The 25,174-nt window shown below is 42.9% G+C and overlaps 1 protein-coding gene across 8 annotated transcripts in view; it reads right to left on the bottom strand.

Moving 5' to 3' along the window:
* Positions 1 to 25,174, bottom strand: part of srgap1a (SLIT-ROBO Rho GTPase activating protein 1a) — a 116,868-nt gene that overhangs the window by 74,679 nt on the left and 17,015 nt on the right. For all 8 annotated transcript variants that reach the window (XM_080438646.1, XM_080438647.1, XM_080438650.1 and 5 more), the window contains exon 2: positions 4,931 to 5,126. In XM_080438646.1, the coding sequence (XP_080294772.1) occupies positions 4,931 to 5,126 (196 nt within the window). The remainder of the gene's footprint in view (positions 1 to 4,930; positions 5,127 to 25,174) is intronic.

Below are 25,174 nucleotides of genomic sequence, written 5' to 3'. Positions count from 1 at the left end.
GGCTACAATGTCATCATTTCCCCTTCCGCCAGGGGCAGGAATCGGGTCAGACAGACAGACCACTGAGGGGCCGTAACGCAGGTACAGACGAGGAAACTTAATTACTAAAGACAGAGAGAGAAGTCATTATCAACTTGGGATATCTATCGTCGCTGTCGGGTGGAAACCTTGTATGTCCAAAACTGTTTACTTTTCACTTTAGTTCAAAAATAGCAAAACATAGCTTTTAGTTTTGTGTGACACACCGAGTAGGGCATTCATTTATGAGAAAGAAAACATGACAAGTTGAAATATGGAGATACAAGGTTTCTGCCCGACAGCAATGCTATGTGTGTGTGTGTGTGTGTGTGTGTGTGTGTGTGTGTGTGTGTGTGTGTGTGTGCATGCGTGCGTGCGTGCGTTCTGCTCTAAATCCAGGAATCGGCAGGTCAAAGTCAATCTAATCACCTTCACACGGGCGGCAGTCCACTGCCAGCAGAGCATGATCACGCTGTGTATTGAAACAGGAGCTCCTGTCGGTGACAAAGGGTGATACTGCAAAGTCCCTTTAGTGCCTTGGTGATAGCATCTTTCATTTAGCTACTGTACCAGCCTTTAATAGCCACATCACAATGAGTGGCAGCTCTGCGCGGTGTAGCGTTACAGCAGCCACCAAAGGAATGTGACAACTGCCGGTCTTAATCTTAAGTGGTAATCTCACTAAACTACGACTCTGTAACAATAACAGTGTTAAAGATGTTTAATACACATTTAACATTGGGATCATTTGTTCCAAGTGAATAACAATAACACGTTTTTGCAAGCTGATTAATTATTAAAATTAAAATGACTTAAAAAAAAGATTTCTCAATCAACCCCGCCTGGATTCAGACTCTTATCAATCCGTTATCTAATCAGTGCATGACAAATAACTACAGTCGGTAATATTACTGTAGCTTCCGACAACAGTCTCAATATGTGGAAAATATGTCACCTGAAGCCTGCAGCAAAAGCAAAGGAAGTTATTTAACCAGAAGCCTGATTCTGGATGAAATGTGGTCTATTCAAGATGTTCCCAGGGGTGGCTTTGGTATAATATAAATAATTCAATTATTCCTTCGCTTGCAAGTTGCCATCTCCTTATCCCTCCCTGAGCAAACATTGTGGCTGTGTGTGTGTGTGTGTGTGTGTGTGTGTGTGTGTGTGTGTGTGTGTGTGTGTGTGTGTGTGTGTGTGTGTGTGTGTGTGTGTGTGTGTGTGTGTGTGTGTCTGAGTGTGAGAGAGAGAGTAGTGAGAGAAAGAGTGAGTGTATGTGTGGGTCGATATTTGTCCATTTGTGTCTGTATGTGTGCTCTGTAAACAGTCACACAGTACACAAGTGGACCATGCAGACTGAATTGAATGGCACTCCCAGGAACTGTGTGCTGTGGGCCTGTTGTTTTCTCCCAGTGCATTCTGGGAGGAAGAGAAAGCCGGTGGTGTGCACCGTCCTGATCCAGTGATGCATTTTGCTCAGGGTGTCTTTGGACTAGAACTGGGGAATGATCTCCATTGTAAGCCTAAGCTATTAGACCTAAATTAGCTTATGTAGTGTGGCACTATCCAATCATTTAAAAGAGATATATACATTATTTGTCTAAATAATAACAGAGATGTTTTTTAAGAACAAGATCTTTGCGTAACTACAGCGTAGCTGCGCCGACTTGCTCACATCAGATCACTTCCGCCTTCCGCACGTCTTGTTGACATCTCTCTTCCATCTGATATATAATATATTGATTGATAGAAAAGCACACCACAATAGTTAGACATCATCAATCAGTCAATACCACCTCTTCCATCAATAAATTACAATGGAGATCGTGCTTTGGCTGTGACGCATTTGCCAGTCAAATTTAGTTTTTAAACATTTCCACTGAGCTGCGGTTTTGTGAGCTGATCATCCTGTTGATGTAGGTTGTGATTCTCAAACGGAGATCCCCAGTTTGATATGTATCAGGCCACAGGCACTCTCTGCACACACGTCAAAGTACAAGATCTGACACACAAAGACAAATATAAGCAACACGCCCTGTGCGTTACACAGCTAGACAGAAGACAATACAGGTATACAAACAAACTCAATCCAACATGACTAACTAACTCTTAAGACTTTAAAATCTTGGAAGTGTTCACCCATCCATCTGACCACTTACTGTAACATGGCAGCCGACAGTATTTTCAGAGAATGTTTATGTCAATGATCAATCAATAGATTGACAAAATGATGTTCAAGGTTTTAAAGAAAAAATACAATGACATTTGTTTTACATAAACTTTTTACAATTAATGCTATATTATCATTAAGATCTTGTTGTAATGATTTTCTCACAGCCAGGCCTGGAATTTCATCATTTTAGGGGCAAGGCCACTTAGTGTAATTTATTTGAGGGCACAAAGGTCAAATGCCAGATGCCAGGGCAGGAAGGCCATCAAATAATACAATGATTGTAGTCAAAAGAGTCAAAAGTTCACACATGCTCAGCCCTAGACTAATCAGAGCTACTGTGGACTGAAGATGGGGATGGAGGAGTTAAAAACTTTAGAATCTCAACAAAAAACTGTATTAACAGGAAAGAGACAGAGGAGAAAACAGTACAATCAGTTAGGGCAATGTGGGAGGGGCATAAAGGCCACTGTGGCCTCAGGACATTATCATTTTTCAGGGGCATAAGGCCAAACTGATGGGGCCAAGCCGGCGATGGTCTCCATTATATTCCTGCCCTGCTCACAGCCCACCAGTGGGACCTGGCCCACAGGATAGGAATAGCTGGATTTAGATTAGATTAAGATAAAATATCTCTGTGGGTTGTAATCCACCCCCCGCTCTCAGTCCAAGCCCACAAGATGACCAGCAGAGCAACACCATGCAAGGTGTTTCTTCCACTGAAGCAAGATTGATTCCTCCCTAAGGCGGGGCAGGAGCAATCCTCCCTGAGCTAGCTTCCTGACAAACACTCACTTTATCTCAATCCTGAAGGAGAACCTGATAGAGAAGAACAAAATGGCTGATATGTGTGTTCTTCGACATCAAAAGCGTACACAATGCTTGCAACTAGGGCTCATGTAGGTTAATTGAATAATCGAGAAGCATGCTTTTTATATATATATATATATAGTTTTAATTTCAACAAATCGACAACAAAATTCAAATAAATTGATTAGACTGATTAAGCGATGTATTAGTTATACAATTTGGTGACGTCACTGACGTGCAACAATAGCCTATCTACAAGCTTTTCACATTTAGTTTTTTAATCATCATTCATTGATCGTGATATTGATTTGAGCGCAGCCCTACCCGCAACCTTTTTCTTGCCCAAGGAAGAAAGGGCATTGGCAGCATTGTGGGCTTCTTAAAAATACCTTTTAAAAGATGTTTACTATTCCTAATATTCTCACACACATGCGCTAGTTTGTGTAACCTGATGACTCTCAGAATAATTTGCAAAATATAACCAACTTGTCTGTGAAATCTGTAAACAGTATTCCGATTTGGAGTGCGACTATCTACAGCAGAGGCATTCAGCGAATGCAGTGCGCTTACCACACTGTTTGTCTGGGCAGAAATGCCAGTTAATTACCCAGCGATTTAGCTGCTTAATGCTAATTCAGCTTATTGCTGCTCAGCCATGCCAACTCCATCATCTACACACACACACACACACACACACACACACAAAGCTAAAACGCCAACGACAGAATGAAAAACCAAATTTTTTCATACCTCAAGTCAAGTCAGCCCAATTAAAACAACTGAAAGAACGTGGCGAACACAGATGCCGTACTGTGTTTGTGTTATTTATGAAAAATTAAAATAAAAACTACAGCAGAGAGCTGCTATTCAAACGTCAAACTGCATTTACTGTAAGAAATATCCTCCCAGACACTCGCCAAATGTTTACCTGTGTGAACAAAATGACCAAACTGTGCAACACACCATGACAACCACCCACACACACACACACACACACACACACACACACCCAACCACCGCTGCCACTGGTGCGTCAGGTGAAGAGCGTGATCTATTTGCAGACAGTGCGGACAAACATACTTATTCTATTTCTTTATTTGTGTTCCAACCACAGGTTCAAACAATATGCTAATGTGTGCGCTTGTCAATATTATGAGCAGAGTCCTACAGCGGAACAAGACCCTGAGGAGCACGACACGTGACTATTTGTGTCAACATCCACAAAAAGACTTGGAGTCAAGCAGTGCCGCGTCACATGGCCAGACCAGGAGGAGAGACTATTGACTTCAAATTATGATCATGATTATTTCTAACTTTTGCCACGATTATGATTAATGAACGATTATTAGTAGATAAATAAATAATGCAAAATAGTGAAAATATCAGATCAAGCCGTGAGCTTGTAAATCGGCTATTTACGCTATTTCTGCACACCACCATTGTACGACAAAGTATAATAAAGGGCTAAGTGGTTAATCAGACTAATCGACTTGGTCAATTATAAAAACCCTTTACAAATTTTCTGTCCATTCCTCGATATACAAGAAAAAAAAACAAAGAAAAGAATGGATTGACCTACATGACGAGGTTAAGTCTGTTAAGTTTGTTTAATTGCCCAGCCTTAAGCCCAGGAGAATGAAACAGACAGGACTTGCAACAAAAACCTTTTAAGGCCAGTCCACACTAATGCAACTCCTTGCAACTGCCATGGGGGATAATAGTTGCAAGTAGTTGCATGTTGCAAGGAGTTGCAAGGAGTATCATTCATGCGACTAGTTGCATTGGTGCTGTCTGGCCATAAGGCCCCGGTTTTCACTGATCTATTCTTTAATCTCACGCCATTTCGGTTCTTGTTTACCAGCAAGGTAAATTTAGCTTAGCTTCTTACAGGCCGATCTGTGCACAAAACCACACATAAAACGGACACCAACTTACTTATACTGCTGGTGGTCCTTGGTGCTGCGCGTTTTTGCCATGAAGCGCTCGGCCAGTTTCTCCAGGTTCCGGGAGTATTCCATCTCTATCTCGGACTTCTTCCTGAAGAAGTCCTGTAGATCCTGCAGCAGCTGGACTCTCATCTCCGTCTGCTGGTCCAGACATTTCTGCTGCTCTACCAGCTGCGCCCGGATCTCTAAAAAGAGACAGAATAAACAATGCACATTAACGACTTGAACCCCAGCATGCCTATTCTGGTGGGGGAACGTTCGTCAAATATAGCAGATCTAAAAGAGATGTGCTGCAGATGGAAAAAATAGGTCCAAGTTCAGTTGTAACTATGATCCGAGGATTTAAGTGGTTAAAATGAAATCTTCAGAGCTAAACACGTTTACAAACCTAAATGAACCTAAACATATATGTTTGTATCATTAGTTAGTAATTTACAAAGTTAACAAACTTTTTTAATTTAAAGGACCCCCATAACTCTTAAGAGTGTACAAATGGAAATGGATTTGAACACTCAACAGTTACAGACCTGTAAGGGTTCATTTGGGACCCCCTCAAGGAACCCTGAGGGTCCACTGATTTACATTGCCATCACAATATTTATGGAATATTGCAATATCCTCCCCCTCCCTTTGTTTGTTTTTCAGACTTCAAAACCAGCTCAAATGAGCCAATATATCAGATAGCAAATTTTCACCTACGGATAAAACAAAATAACAACCAAGAGGAATAGTGGCAACATCAGTTAAGTGTACAATGCAATACAATATTTTATTATACTGAGCAAAAGGAGCTCATTACACCATAGCTACAACTACATGACCGTAGTCCGTTGTGGTGTAATGGTGTTTTCAACTGCTGCTTCAGGAAATAAAAGTTGGCAACACTGGTCTCAGGTGTTTCATTAAAGACTGGCTACAAAATCAGAATGAATGGCCTCTCAATCTAATCACACACTGAGGGAGAGCACAAGGTGCGCACTCACACACACACACAAATTACTCTCTGATGAATCAGGCCTGTCAAAGTTACTCTAATTTCATATCTAATTCCATTTCATATCGGACAATTCAGGTTACACACACACACACACACACACACACACACACACACACACACACACACACACACACACACACACACACACACACACACACACACACACACACACACACACACACACACACACACACACACACACACACACACACACACACACACACACACACACACACACACACACACACACACACACACACACTCTTCCTTGATGTGTCCAGTCTGGCCTGGGTTACATAATGGATTTGGAACTTTGGACAACCTCAGTAGAGGAAACAGATTAATGAGGTGATTTAGAGCCTCTCAAAAAAAGGAAAAAGAAAAGCGAGCACAAAGTCCACAGTATACCTTTTCAATTCCCTTGTACAACCACAGGATTCTACTGGTGAAAGATCACTGGTTGTACAACTCACGTTCCTTGTTTTACTGGTAATTGGCAAGAAATTCAACATGAGTCAAAAGTGCTATTAGAAAAACATACCGTCTTTGTGCCAGTGACTCGTCTTCTAAGTCCCGCTAGAATCGATAAGATAATTGATAAGCCAAAACCTTATTGAATTCTCAATACTCAATAACTGCAAAATTGATTCTGTCCTATTCCTTTTCTCGATCCCCATCCTATAGTTATATACATTAATGGAGGTCTACTTGGCTTACTAACAACGGATTAAAACATTACAATAGCCAAGTTATAATGACAGATTATCAGCTGCATGGAAAAAGGCAGCATCAATTCATACTTTCACCAACACATATCGTCGCTGTCAGGTGGAAACCTTGCACGTCCAAAGCGGTTACTTTTCAGGAGATGGCAAAATAACCTGTTCCAATGGCTCCAGTATAGTTATTATTTAGTCACAAGCTGTTATTTTTTTCCTTTTCATTTGGTTCAATCATTATAAAACCCACAGACATACAACCATTTGCTACTTTTGTGCGACACTGTAGTATGACGAAGCAGGGCTTTAATTTACAAAACAAACTGCTCCTGATAAGCAGGTTGGGGCATGGTTTCCTCTGCCGTCGTTGTGAGAATGTGTGCGTGAATGTAATGCACACTGTAAAGCGCTTTGGATAAAGGTGCTATATTATGTGGGTCTATTCAGTTACATTTGAACACTCTCAGAGTTGGATTAACGCACAGGATTTTACAGTGTAGAATTTAGGCATTTAGCAGACGCTTATCCAGTGACTTATCCAGAGTGACTTACAATAAGCAAGGTAAACACATACAGTGCATCAAATGCAGAGTCACAGTGTAGTGCCTCAGTAAACTACTGTAGATCACAGGTAAAACAAGAACCTAGCATCAGTCTAAAGAACAATATTGTAAAGAACATTCAAATATACTATCAAAGAAATTATCTTTACAATGAAACTATAGGATACCAGGTAAACAATGAACCAAGCATCTATCTAAATAAGATCTAATCTAGTGTATGTCCTTGATCTCATCTCCAGATTTGATGTACCCCTCTGTGTTTTGTTTCACGTGCCGTTTTCTGTCCCTGGAAACTCACTGTTAGAAAACATGTACAGAGAGTGCATGCAGTGTACATTGGGCTTTCAAGTGGTCTCTGACAGAGACCATGCGGCACTTGAAAGCCCAATGCTTACTAACTACACTAGAACAGATGACATTTTGTTTCAGTTTGGGGGAGCCCTCCCGAAGCGGACTGTTCTGGTTGACTATGCAGCTACCTTAAAACTGCACTTGGTCAGCTCTTTGAATTTCAATCAGGCAGAATTGCTGTCTAATGACCACTTTTCTAAATTAAGCGAGCAGATTCCACAACGTAGGAGATTCCTCATTTATTGAGAGGATGAGACTGCAACAGCTCAGCTGCCTTTCTGCCAAAAGGTCCGAGACCGATGGTTCTCAAAGTGGGGTCCAGGGACCAACAGGGGTCCTTGAGGGGGTTCTAGGCGGTCCCCAGCTAAATTATTGAGAGTTAGGAACCAAGAACTTAGTTCTGTAACTCAGGGTGTGCAAATGAACCATTTGCAAACTCTCAGAGATATGGGGGGTCCGTCGCCTAATGCGCACAAAACTGGGGGTCCTTGAAATGAAAACGTTTGAGAACCACTGTCCCAGACAGCGATCAGAATGTGGCGAAGCAGTCAGTAGCTTGGCACAGCAAGCATCTTCATGGCCTTTCAACTGCTGACTCAATTACCCGTGTTTCCAGCCAAAGAGAGCTGAGGGACTGCATTTGCAACTTTCTTTCTTTTTACTGTAAATGGTTTATATGCAAGTAGAATTACCAAGGGGTTCTGCTCCATTCATCAACATTAAGCACTCAACCAACATTGATGAATTGATTTAGGCAGGATCTATTAGAAATAGTTGATTATGCCGTTACATTCCTGAGGGCCCAATGGAAATAAACGACTCAAGACAAGAGACAGGCAGGGAGAGCGAGACCCAGAGTGGTGTAAAGAGAGAGTAGCAACAACTCCATTCACTACCAATGGATCAGTTGTTTTGTTTTTTTCCCGGATTGTGTAGACCCTTAGAACCAACACTAGCATTACTGTAGAGTGTCAGATAAATATTGTAAATCAATGTGTTTATTGACTGCTAATGACCAAAAAGGAAAAAAAGGCAGAGGACTTCCTGGGGAACTGATACATGTCTACATGAGTGAAGTAATGATCAAGTAATCTAGACTTCCCGAATCCCTTGTCGCCACTCTCTCCTTATACCACTCTGGGGAGACCCACAAGGAGGGGAGAGGTTGTTTCACTGATGCTACATCTGATTGGTTGCTTTTATCACAGCAGTTAAAACTGTACACAACATTGAACCCAGTTACTAACATAATTCTGTCTGCAGTCTGTTAATCTGCAGTGAGATAAAGCAGTGAATGCCGCCAAGAACTATATAGCTCAACCTCACTGACACAACAACCAGTGCACTCTAAGAGGACGTGTTATTAAAACACAACTAGTCAATGTCATTAACTGTTCGAAGGAAACTATCTACATTCTACAACATTGTAGTGTCCAAATTTCACAGGCTGGTCTGCGGGAGAGTGCTTCTCTGAGAAGACTTAGACTAGGACTGCCATTGGAACATAAGAATTACATTTCTTTTGGGTTTTTAGGCTTCACAGCATATAAATATGCAAAGGAATTACTGTCCATGACCGATAACAATAATCAAAATATAAGATTTGTAGGGGTAAATATTTAAGAGGGAAAAGAAAAACAACTGTAGGAAACTCCACTAACCCGTTCAGGTGGCTGAATAAAACCCTGCACTGCAATTACTTCCATCTCCAACTAGTCAATGAGGATGTGGGGATTAAAACAAAGCTGGCATGGCATTTACACAAAGGAACTAACCGGATCATTTAACACAATTACATTCCCGACTGCACATTGGAAATCATTAAATATTCATATTCCAAGTCAAACATTGCCCATTGACGCCATAGTACCAACGCTGTAGCACAGGGGAGTCATGTCAGGAGGCAGCCACCTGTCAGAGAAAATTATCAATCTAATCACTTCCAAAACCTGCTCTGTAAATGCCCTTTTTATTTGAACTGAATTCAACTCTGACAAGAGAAATATAAATCTGAATTACGAGTGTGTGTGTGTGCGCGCGCGCGTGTGTGTGCCCTTACTATGGGTCTCATTGTATTTCCCTTCCTTTTAAATGCTCCACAGAGTGAATAGTATTACATTATTATAATTACATATTATTATATGATGTGTAACTGGTCATTATTTAGCAAGAATGACCATCTCACTGTACATTATCCCGCACACAGTTACTTAGAAATAAAATAAATTTGACGCAATATATTTAACGATTTAATTTGCTTCTGCTGCCATAGCAATGTAAACAAAGTCAGAGCAGTGGCCTGTTATTTCTGAATAATAATAATTTGATTAACTAATCAGACTCGGAGTCATGTATATAACAAAACCATCCAATATATTGCAGACACCTGTTGAGTGGATACTGGCTTGAGGAATGAAAGCAGTGTCCCAGAATGCATTGCACACAGCCCCTGGTGTGGATGTGGGGACAATAACAGAATGCAGTTGGGTCTTTGTGGCGATAAGTTGGAACCAAAGACCTTTTGTTCTGGACTGGATGCCGTCCAACTCAGTCTTTGAAGGCCACACAACGCATACTTCCCATAACCCCCCCAACCCCCCCCCCCCCCCTCAATTCCCCAGCAAATATGTCCAGAGTTGCAACTCACAATCATTGTGATTGGCTAGCGGCCGGGCGGGGCCCCCATTCTGTTGTGAGAGAAAAAAAGTGCCTGGTAAGCAGAGGGGGGCGGGGGGGTTGACCTCCTGAGAGAGAAGCCCAGCTACAGTAAAAAACAACTCACACACTGTCAGAGGACCTGACAGAGCACTGTGGCACACGGTTTTCTCCCCCTCGCTCCTTTCCAATTAACCACTTAAAGAAAATAGCCGATCTAGAAGCTCACAACACGTCACATCGCAAAGATTTTGACCCATAATGACATGCCAAAAATAGGGTCAGTAGCAGAAACACATAGCCAGCAAAACATTGTTTTCCTACGCATTTTCCTTGTTGCGCATTCAAGTTAAAATATTCTAAACTTTTCGGCACAAAGTGCAGAGTTGCACCGCTCTTTCCTGTTTGATGCCGGTAGATGTGGTAGGAATGGTGGGACAATGACAAATGCAGACTAAAGGTTGATATTAGACTTGAGACTCAAGGTCTGCTTGAATCCATTTCTTTCCCCTGATTCATTATTAGATCACCAAGATAAATACAGACACAGGCCCGCTCCACAAGTGCACTACGCCAGTGGTTCTCAAACTTTTTCATGTCAAGGACCCCCAAATTGATACATATAAGCCCACAGACCCCATTTGAAAAGATATACCAGGGACTCCCATAAGAGAAGAATTTTACGGCGTGACTATGGAAGGGATTCTCAACCTTTTTTTCCATTTATTTTGTATAGAATTTTCCTTGGCTTAAGAACGTTATACCAACTATAAATGAGTGGATTGACTTAACCTTTTTTATTTTCAAGGACCCCCACTTTGATATGCATTAGACCATGGACCTCCATTGGAACCCAATCTACACTGTAAAGTTCTGTGTTCATTTAACTCTGAGAGTGTGCAAATGGAACCAAATGGACACGTAAGAGTTACAGACCCATAAGCGTCCATTAGGTTAACTGTCAATGATTTTGCTGGGGACCCCCAGGAACCCCCTCAAGGACCCCTAGGGGTCCCCGAACCCCACTGTTACCCGTGATGTGCTGTTTCACAAAAAGGCGTATGTGAAGCGGCTGCGCCTGCAGCGGCTTGTCTCGGTGTGATCAATTTCTTGTGAAGCAATAATCCCCCGTTGACCTGTTCCTCTCCTTGTTGCATTTCGCCATTCAACACGACTTTTCTACACTTTCTCCTCTTCGGTCACGGTCTCTATAAACCGCTATCTGGGACACGGTGTGTGGCGTTTGACCGACCGAGGCCTGGATATCCCCCACGCAGGGATTAGCCTCATCAGCTGTACCTGAAATAGCAGCCGAGGGCCGGAGGAGGCAGGACACAGGAGGGTGCTCACCACTGGCTGCCCCGCCATCTGCTCCAGATCTGGGCGCTCAGGACTAGGGACAGATGCCCGCGCTTTAATACAGCGGCATGGACACAAGATGGGATAAATAATAGCATCATCAGGACGTAATTACAGAACAGCCCGTCTTTCTTTCAGAAGATCACAAGTTCTCAATTACAATGACAGTGGGGCTCACATGTCACACAGAGCTGGGTTTCTTCTGTTCTGCCGCTGACATTTCAAAAGGTCATTAAAATAAGTGAGCAAGTCTCTATTACCATTCTAGTTATAATGGACGTTGACCATTATATTGTAGTTTCTATGACAGACGCTTAACTTGGAGAACCACTACAAAATACCAGTCTAACCTAAACCACATGCATGCAAATGTCTTCTAGAGTTAAGAGACATTTCTGCGCTGCTGTGTGGTGGAAGGATTTAAATTGGACTTAAACCTACAGAGTCACAAATACTGTAGCATAGCACTTGGCTAACTGGTGCCCACGTACAGTGGTTACTGGTTACAGATTAAGTTTCCAGCACAAGCTTGGAAAATGTTGGCCTAGGCTTGGGCACATTCGTTGGATAACTTTCTTTTCTGGTTAAATGTTCCAGCAAAATATCAACAACACCCTAGGCTCTTTGAACGTCATCAAATACACAATAACGCAACACAAACACTGTGCAATGTGACAGAAACTGATGTGTTGTGACTTCCAAGACACATTGGGTACAGTGGCACATTACTTATGTGTTTGGAATGTCAGACACCAATGATCAGTTTCTCTCTCACTGAGAGAGACGCACGCACGCACATGTAAACATTCGAGACACACACACACACACACACACACACACACACACACACACACACACACACACACAGTAATGTGGTCACCATCAGAGATCGGGATGGCCAACAGATAACCGTTAAGAAATCGTCAACCGATTAATACTAACGATTAAAATTAATCGTAAAAAAAATTGGTATTGGCATTGGTATTGTTTGTGTTGGAGTGCCTCAGTGCGGCTGCAGAGTTCATGTGCAACCTCTTCCAGAGAGAGATAGAGACACTATAAAATCTGCTGGAGACACAAAACAAACTGTGTAGACTTGGCCCTTTGAAATAAAATGTATTTTGGCCCTTTAAAAAAAAAACACATTTCTTTCTTAGCGGTTATTGATTAATTATCGGTTAAGGCCTAACGGTAACCGGTTAATAAAATGTCTCCATTTGGCCATCCCTAATCAGAGATGATAATGACATCATCATCAGACTTATGATACTAAACGTCGCAGAGCCAGGCTGCCCTCCAAACGTCCTCCTGGTTCATAATGATGTGTGTCTGGGATAATGTACCTGCCATGCTGAAAAGAGACGCATGCACTTGATTTAGTGGTTGTTAGTAAAGCTGGCACGCCACATCCGTGGCCAATGGCTGCACACTTTCTGTGTGATCCCACTAGATCAGTGGTTCTCAAACGTTTTTAATTTCAAGGACCCCCATAACTCTCAGAGTTACAGACCTGTAAGGGTCCATTTGGAACCCCCGCAAGAGACCCAGATGGCTCAAGGTAATGTTTCCCAACCTGGGGTCCGGGGCCCCTTTTGGGGGTTGCCATAGTGGAAGGGGAACGGGAGGCCTTGTCTGTTTGGAACCTGGTAGTCCAAAGTCTTTAACTTGTTGCACAAAATCATAACTTGCTTTCATCCACTTTCAACCTGGCATCCCTGTTTTGTGCATGTAATTACTATTGTCAAAAATAGTTAACATTTTTTCAAACTTTTTCAAAGTAAAAAAATTGCTGATCTACTAGCTCACAAAGCTTGTACATCAGCTATTTTTGCTAACGTCGTATGAGAAGTATAAAGCATGTGTGCATGTGTGCATGCAGATCTTTTGTCAGATGTAAGGGGAGGGGGCTGCAAGGAAAAACAGTTGGGAACCAGTGAACCACTGCATTAGATGGTCCAAGGTACCGCCAGAGAGCCAACGCTGTGTTTTATTAACAGAAAAATGGAAACTTTGGCAATGTGGGTCCAATTATAACATGTGACTGTCATGATAGTAGCTTAGAAAACCACAGACAGAATTCCAGTGGAAGGAGGCGCGTGTGATCTAAAAAACAGACTGAAAACGGCCCTGGCCCACACTACTGTGCCTCATTCAAACACAATGAACTAATGCAGGTTTTATGGAGTGTCAGTCAAAATGATCATTCTTACAATAAACAGACATGGACAATGGATGAAAGTTGAGTAAATAACAACCAAACGTTAGCGACAATAGCTTCTGTCATTGACTAAAGCCTGGCATAGTCATAGCATTGTAACTAATTCACTTCCAGCTGAAAATAAAATAAATTAATAATAAATAAAATAAATAAATAATTCTTGAAAGTATATTTTTTGTTGTGTTTGGTCTGTTATCAGCTGAAGCGGCAGGTTAGTTTGTTTTTGTTCCAACAACTCGTCCATAACACTGGAGAAAACATGGACCTGAACTGCTATTACCCTCACTGTTCCTTGGCCCAAAGTCATACTGACGCCTGCGATCAAACAAACGCTCACTCACACACACACACACACACACACACACACACACACACACACACACACACACACACACACACACACACACACACACACACACACACACACACACACACACACACACACACACACACACACACACACACACACACACACACACACACACACACACACACACACACACACACACACACACACACACACAGTCTAACAACCTGACTAAATCACAGTTTGAGAAGAACAATGAAAACAGTCACTCACACACAGTCACTCACACAGGCAGTCGCGCACACACACAAATACACAGGAACTGCTACTCCAGTGGCTGGGTCTGAGTTCTTATGTGTTCTCTTGAGCTCAGAAAGTATTGTGGGCGGCTGACCCATAGATCTCTGCTTCCTTCCTGCTCTGATTCAGAGACAGCTCAGCCATGATGACTAACTGACCTTAAATGTACAAACACACTTGTACATCTGTTGTCCAACACCAGAGACATTCTAAACAGGGCCACGTCGTAAGCCACCGATTCAAATGGAGCAAATAAGGGAGGATTTACAGTACGATCTGATAAAAACAATAAATCACTCATTGCAATTGAACAAGGTCATAATTTCAATGTGTAATCCCTGTAAGTGAGACGTGATAGTCTCCGAGGAGTGGTCTGTAAAGATTTGCCAAGTGGCTCATCGGCCAAAAGAGCTGTAGTTGCTCTGGCGACGGCCCGACATCCGAGCGCTCTACAGCGGGCGGCCGAGCATCAATCAACGCTTTCGGTACGGTGGCCTTGAAGGATCACCGTTTTTGATCCAAGACAAATAAGAGAGCTGACCTGAATGGTGGGAGAAACAAGCAGACTTTAGAGGCAAAGCTGTTTACTCAGCTGCTGTGTTAATATCTGCAGTCATTCTGTTTGCTCTGGACACCCACCCATCTAGTGTTGTGGCTCCTCGGGCGGTCCGAGGGATCGCGTCGATGTCTATGTGCACGCACGGGTCCATGTTGGTGTCTATGTGCATGTAAAGGTTCATGCCGGTGTCTATGTGCATAGACGGTTCCATGTCTATGTTGGCGTTTATGTGCATGCACGGGTCGATGTTGGTGTGTTCGTGGTGCATGTGTTTTTGTGTGTCTCTCATCTGCAGACGCGTCGCGCATGTAGTATGTGTGTGGGTCCGCACTACAAAAGCCCCACAAATCAGTTTCGTTGGGCTGGATGACCAAAGATCTTTGGTTTCAACATGCAGACGTGTTGAAACCAAAGATGGGTAACTAATATGCATGAGCCTCCTCAGACCAGGGTGCAGAGGTGGAGAATAGAGAAACCATTAGACATGCATCGCTCCTTTTAGCCGGCCTAACCAACTTGACCCCCTTATCACATTCATCTCTAGACCTTGGGCAACTGCTCTGTCTACCTTCCTGAAAAGAAGGGGGTGGGTGTAGAGAGAGAGATAGAGAGAGAGAGAGAGACAATGGTGAGTGGGAGACAGAAAGATGGGGGGGTGATAAGAGTAAATATTGCAATATCGCAGAAAAATCACGATATTCAGTATTATCAAAAATCGTCTCATGAGTCATCCCTGACAGATAGATGTTGACCTAAATATTCCCAAAGATCAGCATTCTCCTAGGCAGTTCATTTTGAACGGCTGGCCGACTCATTCCAGTTTGGAAAATTACTGTACAGTACATCTCTGCACCTCAAACAGTAACTTTTTTTCCCCCTGAAGTGAAAAATGACACTGCCTAGCATCTGGATGGGCTTTGTGCTTTTGTTTGGGGATCTCAACGATGGGATAAAGCTTGTAGTCTCGTATAGCTCGTATGTCAAGTCAGACCTCCTCTAGAAAGCTAACCTCAGGCCATAGGCCTGTCTGGGCAAGCCTATAGCTCTTACAGTTGGGACCGTTTGTTTGGGGGCAACAACATGCTATGAAAATCCTGTGGCTGAGCAACTCAACTCGTAAGTGCCATTAAAAGGGTGCTCCACCAAAAGAACATCTGCGACTAACAGCTCATGAGCTTTCATCTATAGGAATGTTTACATGTCCGCATGGTAAACATTTGGGAGACTTAAACCGGCATGTTGTCATGGAGATGATGAACCCAACGAATACCACAGCAGTTGAGCTGGCCTGGGGCGATAAGTGTTTGAAGAGGTGATTATTTCTGAGGAGTGGGATTTCTGTATGAACCTATTAGGTCCTTGTACGGCCCAAAGACAGTGAAAGACAATGAGAGAGCGAGACAGAGAGAGAAACGCACTTCAGAAAAAGCCACACATCGAGGCTTCAGACCAACCGTTGTGCACCTGTATCCACACAACACAAACACACACAAAGACAGAGGCACACCTGTACACCGCGTGGTACATTGCAGATATGCGGACCAGACTGCTGACATGATACCGCTGAGGTTACATGAATCAAATGGACAGCTCTGTCCCGCTCTCGCCTCAGGCGCCTCGGCCCGTCCTCCGCAGCCATGCATCTCCTAACCACCACCCGCCTCCCCCCCGCGTCCCAGCCGTTTTCCTCCACTGAACAGTGGACAGCTTGGTCTCAGGTCGGGTGTCGTCAGCAGCCTCTTGGCAGAGCCCCGGGAGCGGTGTGCCCTCTTTCTCATCTGTCTGCCCTACAACAGCGCTCTGTGTGGGACTCACAGCACATTGCTTTTCGGTCAGATGCACTGCTCAAGTTCGTCGTATCATAAAGCAGCGGTTAAACTTTATTGTTTTCAAGGACCCCCAGTTTGGTATACATTAGGCATACCAAACTGGGGGTACAAATGCAACCAAATGGTTGCATTTGTACACTCTCAGAGTTACAGGCCTGTAAGGGTCTATTAGATTCCTAACCATCAATCATTTATCTGGGCACCCCCTGGAACCCCCTCAAGGACCGCTTGGGGATCACCGGACCACACTATGAGAACCACTGCATTCTGCAGCCGTGCAGTCTGCCCTCGCCTCCTCTTTTTCTCCATCTCCGTTTACACTGCGCGTACGCCTGTCTCCCTTCACAGGCCGTGCTCTTCTTCTGTTTTCTCTCTGCTAGCATGCCTCGTCCCTTCTGTCCTTGCCTGCCCACCCACCGACTTGGGAGAAGCACCAGTACTGGGCAGGAGCCAGGGAGCGGGCCAAACTTAACGTCACTGCCAGCCAGCCTGGGGCTGACAAGTCGTTCCCACACCGTCGGGACATGGTGGCACCACGGGGTCAGAGAGAGAGAGAGAGAGAGAGAGAGAGAGAGCAGGGAGGAAGTGGGCATATGACTGTACACATTTAGAGATGAGGTGTCATTGACATGCTAGCTCTCCACAGTCAATGTAGGAGCAGCACACGATGAAGTCTACCGGTGGTGAATCTTCTGTTTCGAAGGACAGGGACTTGTACTTCTGACAACATTTTTAGGAAAGACTCCCAGGATCCAAACTTACACAAGTACATTATGAATTAACCACATGGGCCATATTTTTAAAGAATAGTGAAAATAGCAGATCTACATGCTCACAATTTTTTTTTAAATGTCTACATGCAATGGATTGACATTTAAAATAAAACATGCTTGTAAACTGTACTTCTGAATACTTCTGAGTATTTATGTAAAGCATGTACTCTAGTACTTCAACTCGAGTACAAATTTGATGGAGCAAATATGTATACTTTGATTCAAGTACTGAGGTTGAGTACTTTGTCCACACCACTGCTGGTGGGGTGAGTCTTGAGTTTGAAGGGCAGGGAACAGTGTTCCATCAGTAGGATTGTACAGAGGTCTGTATTACATGACCAAAAGGTTAACACATTTTCAAGCTCTTAGCTTGATCTAATTAAACTATCCATCATCTCCTTGACATCACACTGTGTCAATACAGACCAGCCTTATTCCTTGTAAATCCAAACTAACACTAAAGTGTCAAGAGTTACCCTTATTGCTATGTGTGTGTGTGCGTGTGCGTGTGCACGTGTGCGTATGTGCATGCGCGACAGTGACACCATCGTACAGAATGAAATAGAGCTTAAATGGTTAAGAAAGTTGTTTCCTTTGACCCTTGCCCCGTCGAAACCTGCGTCCTACTCATCACAGCTGAGCCAGCCGTTCAATAATCCCAGGCCGGTGCAGTGGAGACAGATAATATTACAGAAAGGTAAAGCACAAGTCCAGCAAATCTAATGAGCCTCCAGGCCGTGGAAAAAGGCTGAAGGGGTTCAGTGACGGTGCGGAGTGCTTGTTACTGTTCAGGTTAACAGGATAAAATCCACTGGCTCAGGAGCACAAGGGACATACAGGTAGAGGTCACTGTTAAAGTCTCTCCATCTCATAAACCAGTGGTTCTCTAAACTAAGACACATTCTGCTAAAAGTACAATATGTCAGCGCTACTAAAAAAAGGGGAGGAGCCAACCCCAAGTTCCATTTTTCCATTCCAAAATATTCTAAATGTTTCGAAAAATAGCAGTCCTACAAGCTCACATTAACGCAGTTCACTCATTGTGAACTTGTAGATCAGCTATTTTTGAATAGCCAAAGTACATATGTTTTTTAAAGTGTTAAAGTGCTGCCTTAAATCGTTCATCATTTTGCTGGGGACCCCCTGGAACCCCCCGCCAAGGACGCCAAGAACCAGTTCCATAACAGTCCGACTCAATGTGTTTGAGAACCTTAATGTAATTTCAGCAGATGACTCTCCTAATAATGTTTAAAGATTAAAGGGGGGCAAAGGAGTGTGGGGGTGGAGTGGGGGGGGGCGCACCTGACGGCCATTTTCATTTCATTTCCTTTCGTTTGGTTGTTTGGTCTTTCATTTCACATGAAGGACAGACCATCGGTAACAAAGCTTGCCCTGCAATCACCTTAATCCGTTTCTTTATGACTCCAACAAATGATTGGCAGATGAAAGGAGCCTGTGATCTTCAAAAATGTTGTAGGAAGAGGTTCAAAATGGCAGCTTTGAGAACCTCGCAGCACAAAACAAAAACAGCTACCCCCGTCCAGGCCGTTCGATCTTTTAATCACAACTTGTCCACCAGACAAATGGCTCATGCATGGTAATGAATACCACAGTTTAAATATTTAATTATATGACATACTATATTTAATAAATACTCTTTGTTTTGCAGTTTTCAAAAGAAAAATCTCACAGAATCAAATGTTTTATGGTCATGAATCACCAGGAGCCTGGATGGCTTGGTTCCAGGCTTAAAATAATTCATATAAATATTTTTGGAAATCTCTATGGGAAAAAGAAATGGGCTTTGGATTTGTAGCACCACAAAATGGCAGCCACTGCTATGCCCTATAATAGGCCGGTGGCAACTGAGGTAGTACTCAAATTAACCACTTACGTTTGTGTTCCAAAAGTATAGACCCCGAGGTCCTCCAGGGGTCTATACTAGGCTGACCCCCCCCCCCCCCCCCCCCCCGATACGCTAAATCTCTTTGCCAAAAATGGCTTATCTACAAGCTCACAATGCATCGCACTGCGACGTGTTGTGAGATTGTGGATTTGCTATTTTCGCTGGATGTTCACCACAGAATAGGGACGCTTTTCTTTAAGTGGTTAACTTCAGATATCACGAATGAGATGCATAGAGAGAGTGTGACGGATGGACAGACAGAAAGACAGAGACAGACATAATGTAATTCAGGTGTCATAGAAGCACTTTGGTAGCAGAGAATTAAACCAGACAAATGGCTCAGTGTAAAGTGGGGTAAAAGTTAATTCATGTAAAAAAAAAAATATTGGCTGGTACAGTCATGCGATGGACAACATGACTTGAAGAGCCCACAGCCGGACGGCACATGTGTGCCAGAGCAAGACGGACAGTCGACCTCAAACTGCATGGTGGAGTACATTAAGGGAGAACTTCAGACGAGCACACGCATACCCGGAATTCTAAAGCCACATGGGAGAAATTAACCATTCCTTCATGATTTGTACCGTATCCGCTAAAAAGGCATTTGACTCATGTGTTTTCCTTCTAGTACCCTTCCCTGCCGCCCCCCCCACCCTATCCCACCCCCCCCCAACACGCTCTCTCTGGGTCCCTCCCCTTTTTGCCCCACCGCAAAGGAAAAAAAACAGCACTTTGCAGGAGTGCGGTTTCTGGTCCTTTGATAGGGTTAAGCCAACAGCGGAGCTGGGCTGACCTAGCGAAGAGGAACAACCCTGCTATTCAAGACCCAGAGGCAAGGACAACCAAGCATGGTGGCTGGAGTCCCATCAAAGGAGATAGGACACTGTTGGTATAGAGCTGGTCACTAGTTAGAATAACATACGTTAGCAAGGTTTAGCGTTATCCATGTGACAATGGAGGCCAAAACATTGACAATTAAGTTAAAGTCAGTGTTCAAGTTACTTTTTTATATAATAATCTTTCATTTTGCACAATAACCACTCCATATACAGCAATGTTTTTCACAACTTCTCTAAACAAAGGCGATTAAACACTCTTTTTATTGTCCACCCTCGGACTCACAAAATGATGTGGTCTGTACGATGTATTTATTTGTGTATTTAACGTTAATAAAGTTTTCAACCAAGCAGCATTCCTTTATGCAACCTTCCGTATAGACAAACGCTGTAATGACAACGGAGCTACTAGAGGTGTCACAAAATAAAACCACTACTAAAATGAATGTTATGAATGACGTTAAATTATTCATTTTTCTAGTCAGGAACAATGTTGCATGGAGAACTCGCAGAGCAGACTTGTCATTGCAGACTCTTCTCTAAACCTGGGGCTATAACGGATATCCTAAATTTGATAATGTTGTGGTTCACACACCTCAAGAAAAGTGGTCTCATAGCCGGAAAACACTGAACTACACCCACTATAATATAACTCCTTTAATTAGTTTGTGCTTGTCAGTCACACCATGAGGAAATATGGTCAATGAATGGACAGGAGAGACCAAAAATAGCCAATCTACATGCTCACAACGGGTCACGATGTGGCGCATTGTGAGCTTGTAGATTGGCTGCTTTCGGGCTAAGTTCTAAAAACTAAATTATCCCTTTCCCGTTTCTCCATCTTGCTTATCTCCATCTTCAAACCAAAGTGTTCTCAGCCCGCAAACGAATGGTTCTCTCCTCTCCGTAGATAAAAAAAAACTAAACTAAACAAAACAACAGCACACTATGACAACGGAGAATGCTGGCGCCCGTGCGTGTACCTGTGTCCCATTCAGGTCTCCTTGATAGGAGTTTTAAAAGGACGAGGCTGCTTCCATTGAGCAAGTCAAGAAGATGGAGAAAAACTAAGGTCTTATCTGCAAAGGAGCAGATGGCTGGTGCACAATGATGCAAGACACAGCTGGAAGTTTCTACTCACATGCACGCACACACACACAGACTCACATGTTTGTATATCAACACTTGTGAGGACAGACAACATTTTAGCAGGTAAAATGTATACTAAATGCATTTTTTACCTTTTTTGACACTAACCCTAAAGCGTGACATATATATATATATACATATGTACGTATATGTGCACCATAGATCAACACTGGCCAAGTATAAATCAGGCATAAGTCCCTAAACCTAACCTGAATATTTTCCTAAAATGTAAGCCTAAAATATATATATTTAAAACAATAAAACCACCATTTCTCTCGTGAGGAACAGGAAAATTGTCCTCACATAGTAGTAACACACGCGTGCGAGCACACATGCACGCATCTATATAACCGCCTCTAAAAATAAAAACCTATGTTTGTGTGTGGACACAGGCAGTATTGATTACTGGAGTAATGCTTTTAAATTAGACACACTAAGCTGAACACTGCCTGTGTGCTGCTCAACTGACTGTAAATAGGATGTATTAGTGTTTGTTTAGTGCTGTGTTCTCTGCATTTTGTCTGTCCTGTGTGTGTGCATGTGTGAGTGCGTGAATGCATGTCGGATTTGGTCATAAACAGGATTTAAATGATTTTAACCCATGAGACGTTCTACTTTTGTGAGGGTGGTTGGAATGCATAATTCTATGCATAGTATGCATTCACTCAATGAAGAAGACCATCTGTTTATTAACGACATATAATGTTAGGAAGCCTAAATATGTAGAAATATAGGCTATGTCAAGAAATGCATCAATTGTTTACTGCATTATGCAGGGCTTCAAAAATAGACTATACATGATTACTTTACTCCAGTTTTTCTTCAGGTTCTCAAGATCAAGAATCAAAAACATGAACTTCTGCCATAATGGCCACTAATGGACAACTATTGAAAGAATGACATTTTCAAAAGAGAAGACACTGAAGACTCATAGAGCCCTGACATACCTGTAGCTGGCTTACCAACTGATTAAATCAAAACACACAACTATAAGGCAGCGAAATATCAAGCTATCAGTGCTCTGATATAAACGTCAACATTTCACCTCCTCTTTTCCACTCCTCTTGTCTTGAGCTAGACAGCGTAAAAAAGAAAGGAAAAACCAGTAACCTCCCCTATTCAGAGGAAAAACAGCTCATCTTTTCCCCGCCTGGCGCTCAAGAGAGGTGACAGCTGAAACAATCCACTCGTGGAGTCAGCTTGAGCCTGGTGTAAACATACTTGCTGAGGAGACTGTGGAGTCAAACCTCTGACAGGAAGGGATACGGGATAGAGCACCGGTTCTCAACGTGTGGTCCAGGGACCAGCAGGGGACCAAGTGGACCCTTAAGGGTCTGTAACTCAGAGTTACATACATAGTTTACTAGTAGTACTGACATCATAGACGTTAAAAGTCCATGTATTATGATAATGGACAATTCAGTACTTTGACAACGGGTGCAACGGGTAGTCTGACAACGGATACAACAGGCATTGCATAACCGGAGGGACATGTGCTCCCAACGGGCATCGTTCCCATTCACAGGCATTGGCCTAGTCTATCTACTGTGTATACTGTATATACAGAATCTGTCTGTCTGTATGTATGTGTGTGTCTGTCCCCTGCATATCTCCAGAACCGCCCGACCGATTGTCTTCAGATTCCGCGATTGTATCGCAGAGCACCCGAGGTGTGTAGTGCAGAGTGAGAGGTCACTTGGATCAGCGGTTGTCGTGATTGGATGAAATTGGTAGGCCAACCTCAGAACACGGTGGTTTGCAGTTGCTGCGGGTCCCCTGTTATTTAACAAGCGCTCTATATCAATGATTACTATCGGAATATAGAGCTATTTAACATTATTTTAACAAACACACATATCACTTGACTTACAGCACCTTTAATAACAGCTGTAGGCTACTATGTATGGGGGTGCAGGGATGTGGGATGACAGACTGGGACTGGGGTGGGGAAGAGGGGGTTGGGCAAATGAGGGGCACAGACCGGTTAAGTGAGGGTTAAGTCTGGTCAAGAGCTAAGGATTGAGGGCAGAGAGATTGGAGCTGCAAGGGGCAAGTTGGGGGTTGGAAAAATGAGGGGCATGATCCAGTGAGCCAAAGATGGGATTGTGAGTTCACTGAGTGTGGAGATGACAGCTGGTCTAGTCTAGACAGGGGCTAGGGTTGGCTGTAGAGCCCGACCGATATATCGGCCATTATTTGACTTTTTCATGACATTGGGATCATCTGCCATTATGCATCTGATGTGTCCTGATTGTTAACCTTTTAAGAATTGGTTTAAAAATAGCCGATTTACATGTGTGCATTGCTTGTTTATTGTATGATTAAAGTTACATTTTCTTTTCATTTATTTAACCAAATCAAAGACTGATTGGTTTCAAGATCCGTTTTTTTGTCTAGGAGTTCAGTGCGTGTGGAGCATGACAGCTGGTCTAGTAGTCTAAACAGGAGCAGTCAGTGTTCCTAGGGCTGGTTGCTAAAGGACAAAGGAACGGGAGCTGCCTCAGTTGATGTATCGTCATGACGACAACATGGGGAAACAGTTCAGGATCAATCTCCCAACAACGCCTGCAGGTCTTATCGATTTAACACTATTTTCAACAAAAGCCATCAGATTGATGGACGATGATGTGAACATTTGTTGTGTTTATCTCAAGGGCAATCAAATCAGCTGTGTCGTGTCAGTGGCAGTGCACAGTCTGCACACATAAAAAAGCTGAAAGAATTACAGATGGAAGAAGAAGAAAACCCTATGGGGAACTCAATTAACAATTTGCCAAAAGTCGATGTCCGATGCAAAACCCTGGCCTGAAATCAGGGATGCAATTGTGCTTATATATGACTCAGTGACGAATCAATGCAAGTCTCCTATCGGTGTCAATAAAGTGTCACATGCCCAGACTGATGCAGCATGTTCCACCTAACACACCCATATGACACTTCAAAAGTAAACTTCTCTACCACCACCACGCTCTGAACACTCTGGTGCGTTGTCCAAATACAGTTCAATAGATAATAACATGATGGAGGGTCGAACTCAGAAATAAAAGTCAATTTCTTATTATTGGATGACAGCTGGCTATATAACTGACGGCTGGATAGCCGAAATGTTTATCCATCTATATTTTGTTTTCAATGGGGCTTAAAGGAATACAAAAAAAAGACTTATTTTTATATCAATTACTCACCACATGAAGCCTTGAATACATGGCGATTTTTTGGTATTTGTCGCATTCCTGGGCCAATAATTCAATATTTGCTGACGCTGCTGTGGTAGGAGACCAATGCAAAACGAATATAAAAGAAAAATATAAAGACCAAAACAACTCTCACAATGTAATCACTGAGAGGCCTACTGATGATCCTGGTTCAATGTGAATGTTTTAAATACAGCATTGCTCTTGTTAAGATTGGTCTCCTATTGACTTCAATAAGTCAAATATTGGATTATTGGCTCAGGAATGCATTAAAAAAAAAAATCTTCATGTATTCAAGGTTTCATGTGGGGTGAGTTGCCTAATTGATGGAAAATAAGTATTTTTTTGGGGTGAAGTAGTTAGCTCCTAATAGTGTAAAAATAGACCCTTAAGGGCTGACGTTCAAGTCTTTCACGGGATACTACTCCTCCTGACACTTATTTTTGTGGAGGTGTAGCCGTGGCGTAGACCATATGATACCCTGCTCTCCTCCATTCACTCAGGTTTCATCAAGTCAA

Source organism: Gymnoscopelus braueri (genome assembly GCF_963280865.1).
Source record: "Gymnoscopelus braueri genome assembly, chromosome: 9".
NCBI lineage: Eukaryota > Metazoa > Chordata > Actinopteri > Myctophiformes > Myctophidae > Gymnoscopelus > Gymnoscopelus braueri.
Note: the sequence above shows the minus strand (reverse complement) of the source record. Positions and strands in the feature narration are given on the sequence as shown.